At 41.9% G+C, this 10,120-nt stretch overlaps 1 protein-coding gene across 2 annotated transcripts in view; it reads right to left on the bottom strand.

Moving 5' to 3' along the window:
- Window positions 1-237: 237 nt before the first annotated feature.
- MDN1 (midasin AAA ATPase 1) overlaps window positions 238-10,120 on the bottom strand; it is a 158,400-nt gene continuing 148,517 nt past the window's right edge. For both annotated transcript variants that reach the window (XM_078054998.1, XM_078054999.1), the window contains exons 94-102: window positions 9,476-9,636; window positions 8,671-8,760; window positions 7,658-7,773; window positions 6,893-7,067; window positions 5,605-5,678; window positions 5,390-5,504; window positions 4,263-4,326; window positions 2,476-2,618; window positions 238-1,668 (exon numbers count right to left, since the gene is read on the bottom strand). In XM_078054998.1, the coding sequence (XP_077911124.1) occupies window positions 1,480-1,668; window positions 2,476-2,618; window positions 4,263-4,326; window positions 5,390-5,504; window positions 5,605-5,678; window positions 6,893-7,067; window positions 7,658-7,773; window positions 8,671-8,760; window positions 9,476-9,636 (1,127 nt within the window). In that variant the 3' untranslated portion in view covers window positions 238-1,479. The remainder of the gene's footprint in view (window positions 1,669-2,475; window positions 2,619-4,262; window positions 4,327-5,389; window positions 5,505-5,604; window positions 5,679-6,892; window positions 7,068-7,657; window positions 7,774-8,670; window positions 8,761-9,475; window positions 9,637-10,120) is intronic.

Here is a 10,120-nt window from a genome sequence, read left to right as displayed (position 1 = left end):
GTCATTGTGTTTTTCACCAACTTACCCTTTCCTCTGCTGCCAGGCCAGCGTGCGGCAGCTCACCCACTGTGGACATGAGACACAAAGGAGAAACCCTTATGGCAGTAAGCCACTGAACCTGTGTAGGCCCTGGCAGCACAGCGTAAGCCAGGGACAGCCGACTGATGGAGCAGACAAGATCGTTCCCCTAGCATACCTTTTATACACCTGTCGTGTTCCATTAAGAATACTCACAAATTCTATCAACAGTGGTATATATTTAATAATCTTCAGAATATAACCTGCATAGCTTTTTAGAATAAAAAATGATATAACCTCAGGTACATGCTTTAGGACACTTGGTTAAACAACAAGCAATCTGTGTCTTTGATGACCACCTCAAAAGTGTGGCAAACTTCACAGTGTAACTTGAAAACAGATGTGGAGATAGACAATTACATCATGGCACGTTGTCTACAAAAGAACATTCTGACAACTTAAATAGAACACAGCACACAATTTCAAGTATTCACGCAGTGCTTCCTGACCAAGTAAAAACCGTCTAAAAACCATTGATGTATTTAGGGGAAAAAAAAATGTAGCTGCTTAGTTTTTCTAAACACAGCATTTCTTTTCCAGAATGGGACTGGCTCAGTCCAGCTTAAAAGCAGTGGAGGAATGATTCTTCCCCTTAATTGTTAAGGAAAAAAAACAACAACAACAATAGCAGGGACTGTGGCACAGAAAGAATGAAATAACCAAAGGGAAAATCAGCTTTCCATCATTGCATAGTCTCCTGAAGCAGCAAATGTGAAGGACGACACAGAAAAACCACTTCATTTTTATACCATCCAGTGGTCATTTTTCCTATTACCTGGGCTCCCATGACATCTGGTTGCTTTGTAAGACCACATATACCCCAACCTTCCTATCCTCAAAGAGAAGGCAGTTACTGTCACCTGAAGCACAATGAAAAAACACACACACTTGGGACTATTGAAAGCGGCTGTTCAGTCTCTTGACAGCATATGGATACACACTGTGGGCTTGGCAAGGTGGAGCCTTAAAGCAGGGTCAAAAGGGCAGCTGCCTTTAGTCCTTTGTCCAAAGGCCTGGGACAGTCTTATTCTCCTAGCCGCTTCTCCAGGTAGGTGTCCAGGGCTCCTGCGAGGGGAAAAGGCAGCCGGGCCCAGGCCTCCTCATAGGCCGGGCCTTCCAAGACCAGATACCTGCTACTGCTGTTCCTTCGCTGCCCTAGGTTTGTGACAGCTGGAGCCCAGGCAAAGCCGGGAGCCCCAAGCTTTCTCTAGCTCTGAAAGCACATTGTAAACTAAAATGTACACTGCAATACAAAACTTTCTGTAGCTATTAGGTGAATTTTTATAAATCAGATCTAAGATAAAAACATTTTAGAGCTGTGAGTTCAGAAGCACTTGTCCAAAAGAGGGAGCACCTGGCCCGAGGCGCCACGGTCTGACCATGGTTTACTGTGTTCCTTCCCTACGCATGGTCGGAGGCTGCCACCAACTCAAACCACTGTCTCAGAGCATCGCTGAGCGTCTCGGGGAGCGCATTCACATCGCGAAGAATGATATAGAATGGGAATGGGAACTCTTCCATGTACGATCGGATTTCGGGCATCTCTCCAGGTCCTTTAAATATTGGTACTTTAATGTCCAAGATAGAATCCTGTCGACAGAAAACATTTTGATATAAAAAGAAAAACCAAACCAGTATCCTTGGCTAGCTCTTCCCTGATCTCTTTCGCTAACAATCTTTAGATCTCCCATATCAAACTCCTACATATAAAATTAGCTTTTATTACTAAGGAACAGTTTTCAGAACTCTTACTGAGGAGGCATATCTCTTTCTGAGCACCTTTTCCAGGAAAATAGACACTGAAAGGGAGGGAGAGGGGCAGACAAGAAAATCCAATTTTCCTATAAGGATATTCTCTCATTTTCTACTTGGAGTAATTCACAGTAAGTCTTCCAAACTTGTTGTCCAGGCCTTAATGGGACTTGCAGAGACAGTGCTGTCCCTGGAAGAGAACTGCCCCGTGGGCATCTTTCACTTAGCAGCCCCTGCATCCTGCTCTGAGAAGGGCACTGCTGGGGTACAAGGACCTGGAATAGGCCGGTCTACAGCTCCACGTGGACAAGGCCCAGCATCAAGGCTGCAGTGCCTGCAAGGACACAGTGCAGAGGGAAAGGATGACCCAGGAGAGGAGAGTTGGCACAAGTGGTCAGGAGGGTGGTCTCTGGAATCCGTCTGAAATTCTGGCTTTCCTACTCATTACCTGTAACCTGTGTTTCTGTCTTTCACTGTAAAGTGGGCATAATGATCCCTACCTCACTGGGTTATTCACAAAAAACTAACATAAAGTGCCTAAAACAGTGTCTGACAGAACATTAGTAGGAGTTACGATGGTGTGACCTAGGCCATATTTCAGATAGACCAGGCTGAAGGGAATCCCAACTTTTAGTAATCACTCACGCGGGAACTGGGATTGTCCAATACAACAAAAATGACAAAGATGCTAGCGTTCCGGGCAGCCTGGACTGCTGCCAGGACTCTGTCTTTGCCCTCGAGGAAAAGGCCACGTCCATCAGAGACCACCAGGAGGAGCTGTGCGGTTTCTATAGCAGAACATACAGCAGGAGAGGAAGAAGGGGACAAAACGGAAATCGCACTTTTAACAACTCAAACCTACTTGAAGACAAATTAGTGTAAGCTTTCTCTGTATCATTAACCAAACAGATGTCTGAAACTGATGAATTCTGGATATAAGCAAAAGGGACGTCTAAGTCTATTACTTCAGATGCCCCAGTCGGACATAAAGGCTGCACAAAGACATATGAAGCTTCTGTCAATAAAGCAATTTCCCTGTCACATTAGATCAGTTTCATTGTATAGCAACATATGAGAAGTAAAACATTTATGGCTATAAAGTGTAAAAATGGCAGTATTGAGGGGTGCCTGGGTGGCTTAGTCGATTAGACATCCAACTCTTGATTTCAGCTCAGGTCATCATCTCGGGGTCGTGAGACTGAGCCCCACGTTGGGTTCTGTGCTGGATGGGGAGCCTGCTTATGACTCCCTCCCTCTCCCTCTGCCTCTTGCACCCCCTCAAAAAAAAAAAAAAAAAAAGAATATGGCAGTATTGAGTAGGCCATTAGAAGAAAGTGCCCAAATCAGAAACCTGGAACTGGGTCTTCCAAATTTCTTTTAACTTACTTGTGTATTTTTCTCTTCTTGACATTTAAATGAAAACTTAAGTGGAGGGGGCCATTAAAATAAATCATGAATAAAAGCGTTTAAAAAGTTTTAACTCTTAAAAAAAAGAAATTAACTCTAGTGTTTCCAGTGAAAGACTATAGTGCTTGAGGGCAGGCCTCTTTCTCTGTGCAGGAAGTTCAGCAAGTATCAAGAGGTGTTAAAGACTTGCTTCAAACAAGAAGGTTCTCCATGATATAATCACGACTGAGAGATTTCAGAAAGAGCTGAAAGAAGAATTGGTGTGTTTCAAGCCCTAAATCAATCATCGTTGGATTAGCTGGTTTCTGAATTATGTCCCTCCTCTGCTTCTCTGTCACTAAAATATTATAGAATGTTCTTAATACTAAATTCCATACACCTTGCTCCTCCTTCACAACTCTGAACTCTAAGTATATACTAGTTCATAACAAAGAATAGTTGACCCTTGAACAACACGGGTCAGTACCGTGTGGGGAGGCCCACTTATATGCAGATGTCTTACTGTAATAGTACCGTGTATATATTTTCTCTTCCCTATGATTTCCTTAACATTTTTTTTCTCTAGCTTACTTTATTGTAAGAATACAGTATAAAATACACATAATATGCACAATTGCTAATTAACTCTGTATTTTATCAGTAAAGGCTTCCGGTCAACAGTAGGCTATCAGTAGCTAAGTTTTTGAGGGGTCAAAGTTATATATGGATTTTCAACTGTGCATGGGGTTGGTGCTCCTAAGCGCCCCCCCACCACCACATTGTTCAAGGTCAACTGTAGTTCTTTCCTATCTATTCCTCCATTGGTTGTAAGCATCATGGGTATGGGTTCAATAAAAATTTCTGAATGGATAAATGGTTGAGTACACAATGAGTGCCCACACCTCTCCAGCTCCTGCTTACCTTTTCCTAGAGAGCATACACTCTAAAAAAAGACGGTCATGGGTACAGTGTGTTGAAGGCAGCAGCTTGTGAATGCACACAACAGAAAGGCATTGTGTTGATAAAGACAAAAAAGTGCAGCTCACCTAGACTGGCGTTGTGTGAGGGCTGCTGAGCAGCTGCAAACATGCTGGCCACGGACTCGAGAAACTAAACCAGAACCAGAGACAGGCCGTTATTAAACTACTGAGACTCTCTTCCCATTGTCATGGAGACTGAAATTCCTCCTGACTTTTAAGTGACGATCAAGCGAGCCTCTCAGATCTAGAGGCGATGACACGGCCCTCCAGCCGCCCGTACGAGGCAGGGACGGTCCGCGCCCTGTTGGCATCTCTCCTTGGGCACTGCGCCCTCCAGCACAGACCTGTGTCTCTGCCACACACACCAGGAGTGTTCTGTAACACACCCGAGAGGAAAAGAAATACTTCCCCTGGGGTTAAAGAGAAGACATCAGTAATGCCCCCAAATAAACAAAACAGCTATCTTCTCTCAGAAGAAAGCAACTGAGCAGGAAAAGGCAAGAAAACACAAAATGTCTAGTGTAGCATAAAGAAAGTGGGCTAAATCAGGGCAGACATGAAGAGGACAGAATTATCATCCTATGCTGATGTCATCCTGAGCAAGTCACTGGCTGTTCTTACATCCTTTCTTTAGGCTAAATTAAATGGCAGAGAAAAATTGGCCCAATGAAGGGTACAGGAAGATGGTTTATTTTTGCACAAGTTCCAAATCTGTCAAAAACTAGGGAGCCAGAAAAATTAGTGACATACTGTTAATCTTTGAGGAACGGAGGAGTAAGTCATACCTGATGGGTGCCAAGGAAGTTTCTATTCCAGTGGTGTCTTAGGCTGAAGTTTAGAACTATTCTCCATTGGAAATTTTACCTGTCCTAAAACCATACTGGGGAGGAAAGAGTGCTAAAAATTATGTCTCTGGGGCACCTGTGTGGCTCACTCGGTTACGTGTCTGCCTTCAGCTCAGGTCATGATCCCGGGGGTCCTGGGATTGAGTCCCAAAGGAACCCAAGCTCCCTGCTCATCAGGGAGCCTGCTTCTTCCTCGCCCTCTGCCCCTTCCCCCAACTCGTGCTCTCTCTTGCTCTCAAATGAATAAAATCTTTAAAAAACTTTTTTTAAATTAAAAAATAAAAATTATGTCTCTCCCACACTTGCTTAAGGATGACTGTGCAGAGGACACTGATGCTGTCAGCATACCTGAGCAATCTTGGTTTTCTTTTGTTGGAATTTGCAGAGTCGCAGGATCTGGGACCCTGAGGAATCACTGAACTGTTCATGGAATGGATGTAACAGCTTTACGGACTCCCCAAAACTACAGAGAGAAAAACCAAATACAATGGGAGTTAATTTTTGTGTGATCGGCATAACAAAAGGAGGTTGATTTTCCCACTGGGATTAGAAGGCACCCTTACCTGCACACGGCAATCTGACCCACGTCCAGGAGGGTTAGAGCATTTCCAATCACCGCCAAAGATTCAAATGCCAGCTATGAAATAGAAAGTTAAGGGCTGAAGGAATCAGAATATCCTCTAGATCAGTGCCTCTCAACCTTTTTTATACCAAGAGTCCCACAGAAAATGTTATTTTTGCATGACCCACAGGGAACATCAACATGGCTATTCACAATCAACCCAGAGGCCATGGTGGCCCTAGACCCCGGCTAATACTACACATCTCGAAACCCAGAATCCATTACACTAGTAGCAATGGTCTGCTCTAGACATCATCTAATAAAAGTGATCCTAGGAGACTTGGTCCCTAAAATTTTTAGAATTTTTCCCGGGGGGCTGGGGGGAATACTACATAAAAAGTAATCTCTTATTGGTAAAAAATTTTAAAAATCAATTTATTTTAACCCATACGTAAATGACAATATAGTTTTAGAATTCAAATTTCATTAAAAAGATGATACTTGTAGCAACTAACATCTACTGAACATATATCAAGTGCTAGGCATTAAACTTAATTAAACTCATTTAATTTTCACAATTCTGTATGAAGTACTGTTACAATTCTCATTTTTCAGAAGATGAAACTGATACATAAGAAGTAAATAATTGGTCAACATCATGAGGTAAAAAGTGAGGAGCTTGGACCTGAACCTGGGTTCAGAGGTCACTCTCTAACTTTTTCCAACAGAGCACATGTAGAGATTTAGGTTGCTTATTGGTTCATACTAGGTAATAGCATCACTGCAAAAAACATCCCTCTTCAGTGGCCATAATGGTGGTAGCCTAAGTAATTCCATTCAGGCTCTTAAGCCTTGTGAATACTAACAGAGCACTAACTCCAGATAATTTCAGACTTAAAAAGATGTACACTGAACCCTTTAAAAATCAATAATATTCAGATATTATATGTTGTACAAGATCATTAAAAGATAGTTTAACAGTACACTGCATTTTGTGGAAAATAAACATTGTCAGAGTTACTCTGCTGCAGCGAGAGCACAGCAAGCTAAAAAACAAAACAACTTAAAAGGCTTCCAACAGTAAGGGACCAAATTATTTGAGACATCCTGAAACTGCCCTTTTGACTTCTTTTAAAAATTTTAGGTCTTCTCAAACATGGTATCACATTCTCAGAATAGTACTTGGTATTTCAAAGTGCTTTTTGCCAGAACATATTTAAAACTTTTTGGTGGCCATGGAGCATGGCTTGGTGTCAACTACTCATCAAATTAGCTCTGTGCTTCCTTACCTGTTTGGTATGGTTGTCCACCATGCTAGAAGAGTCATCGATGGCCAAACAAATCTGATACTGGCGTTTACTGGGCTTGGTCCTTCGAAGCCAAATCTTGTCTTTCCGAAATTGACTAGCAATGTATGGAATGACCTTCCGCATATTTAGCCGCTTCCCAGTTCGATAGTCTCCTCTATTAAATTTATCCAAATGGGGTCAAGATTAGTTAACAACGGCTCATCCTCTGATATATTTTTTTTTAAATAAAATCCATTGTAATACCTTATAACCAGTAATACCAAATAACCAGTAACCTGGCACACTCAAGTGTCACTGTCAATTGAGACTTAAGGGCAGCCAGAAAAGCTGGATATGTATGTGGCAATAATAATTAGGTCCTTCCAGGAAAGCTAAGACACATTTTAAAAATTAGGAAAATATGTTTGCACTGATTAAATCTTAGACTCTTTTCTGTTCAGAAACTATGAGTTTGGATAAATCTTTGAAAAGATCTAGGTGAGTAACACGTGCAGCAAGCCCATACACCCATGCAAAGGCTCAGCCAATTTTCCCATCAGATGTTAATGAATCAAAGGAACTGCATTCATACCGAACTTCAAAGACACCTCAGTGTTTCCAGATAACATGAAAAAGGGTACGGAATAACATACTGGTGCCTGTGCAGCTCAAATGGCCACCACAAGCCAGCACTTTAAGTGGTTAAGGTGGTGACCCTGCCATCTTGTCAGGGCACTGTGAGTGAGTCCAATGGAGAAAACTTACTTCAGCTTGGCTGCCTGGGTAGGCTCTAATATGAGACGAAGCTGCTCACACAACTGTTGTGAAAGAGGCGCAGTTAAGGCCAGGTAACTCTGCCACATCTCAGCTGCAGCCTTCTCCTGTGACAATAAAGTGGAAGTTACCCAGAGAACATCAGAGCCAGCCAAAGTCATTACGGCAAGATGAGGCTTGAAACAGAGTGGTAGAAAATGACCCGCAGGAACTTCGTCAACAGAAGCTAACTTGAGAGCTTCTCTTAGCAAGTCGCCAGCTAGTTCACGTCCTTAAAAATGTCTCCTCTTCTACCAAAACCACAACCCTCGGTTCCAAATGAGAAAGGATGAAAAGGCAGAAAATAATGGAATTTATGACCAAATCAACACTTTATTTTCACCACCTACAAAGGCACTTTGTGTGGGTGGGAAACTGGATGGTTAATGATCCAGCCACGTAATTGTGGGCTCTCAGGGTCATGTTTCAAAAGCAAAAGTGACGAGTGCAAATCTCTCAATGGTGTGATTATTTCCTGGACACAAAGCTCCAACTATGGCAGAGCCCTCATACAGGTCTGTAGTAGGAATGATGATTGCAGGCACAAAATACAAACATGTACATATACAGTAAATTTAGGATGTAGAGTCCTAATTAAAAATGAAGCTTCTGGTTAATCTATGCTACCACATTAAGTCAGCCAGCAACATTCCAGGTGGCCTACTCTGAGGATGACACATTTTGACCCATTTTATAATCACTGTCCTATCTGTTCTATTATAGAATGAACAACAGAAATTAAAGGACATAAATACATCAGCTTTTCTGTTTTAATTAAGCTAAATATCGAGTGGCAAAGTACGCAGAAAGCAACGGATAGACTTAGGCTCCATGTACTCAGTCCCTTCTACAAAGGTAATTGGTGCTAAGAACCTGTTAAGCTTGCTGTATCTTTAGAAACAAACAAACAAAAAACCAACCAAACAAAAAAACAAGATTATCTTATGAAAAGACCAGTGACTTACTTCTTCTAGGTTTCCAGATTCATGTGGCTGCCACATTTCCAGCTGTCTCTCCAGCTCCTGTCTTAGCTCACTGATGTCTTTTAAAAAGGGCTAAGAAGAAAAAGCCACAGATAAGAGGCAGCCTAGGTTGAAATCACCAACTCATTATCACTGGCTGCCTTCTTCCAAGCAGTATGAACTATAAATACATACCCCTAAGAAACAAAGCTTAAGCAATTTAATGGCACAATAAGAAGATGCCAGACAACTAGTCTTCTTTTGCTTCCCATTTGGCAGAGACAAGATAAAGGAAATTTTATCATTTAGAAGAAATCCATCCAGCAAAATAAAAACAAAAAACCCACAAAACTATTAATATCAAATGTTCTTTGATTAATCGAGACTGCTATTAAGTCAAATGACTAGGGAAAACTCCATTAAATCTGCTCTTCCTAAAATGCAGGCATTAATAATGCCAAAGATTTTTGCTACTTCATCAGCATAAACTACGAACTGTCCCTACAGCTTCTCACACAAGCCTGCTGGACATGATCAATGGGACAGCCTCAGGCTGGAGGACCAGACCCACCATCATGGTCAGGTCAGGACAGACCACCCACTATGACCCTGGGATGAACTGCTGGAACAGTGTTATCTGTTTCGAGAAAACTGGTCATACCAACGGTTTTCCTAAAAACTTTGATAAGGATAAGATACCCCCAAACAACCAGATGTTCCATGAAGTTCTAAAGACAAAAATTTAAAAGCAGTTTATAATTACATTTTATTAACTTATTAAAACAGTAATTTGTGAACATTTTTGTACCTGGAAAACCGTGTCCATGAGGAACTGATGGGCTGTGTGAATGGTTGAATCTCGGCTTCTCTCTGGTTTCTCCTTCTCTGTCTCTTCATGTGATAGGTTGGTCCTGGGATCTTGGTCTTCTGTTTTAACAGCTTGGGTCTCCACCTCCATCTCATCAAAGCCTATTTGCATAAAGGACAGAGTTTTACTTACCATAAAATTATAGAGACTGAGCCTTCACGACTGCCTGCCTAACAATTACTCAAACCTCACTCCTTCAGTCCCCACCAAATTTCTACATATGGGCTCCACATGTTCCTTGTCTTTGGGTCAGTCACTGCCAATTCTGACTCCCCTAACCTCCCCTCCTCCCCACTGTGATATCGAACACAGCTGTTCTGCAAAGAAGGGAAATGGGGGAGACTCCCATTGCCTTGTAGAACTGTGTGATTCTTTAAACTACATATAGAACTTTGATAAAAATAAAAACTAAAATGAAGTCATAGTTCCATTCTATTTATGAGGAAACTGAGGCAAAGAAAATATTAATAATTAGCCATAACCTATAAGGTAAGGAAGAGGCAAAGTCTGGATTTTGAATTTTCATCAGAGCTGTGCCATTCCCACTGTCATATAATAGCTGGGCCTTGACCGTTCTAAAACCCA

Source organism: Halichoerus grypus, chromosome 9, assembly GCF_964656455.1.
Source record: "Halichoerus grypus chromosome 9, mHalGry1.hap1.1, whole genome shotgun sequence".
Lineage (NCBI taxonomy): Eukaryota > Metazoa > Chordata > Mammalia > Carnivora > Phocidae > Halichoerus > Halichoerus grypus.
This window is presented reverse-complemented; position numbering and strand designations above follow the sequence as displayed.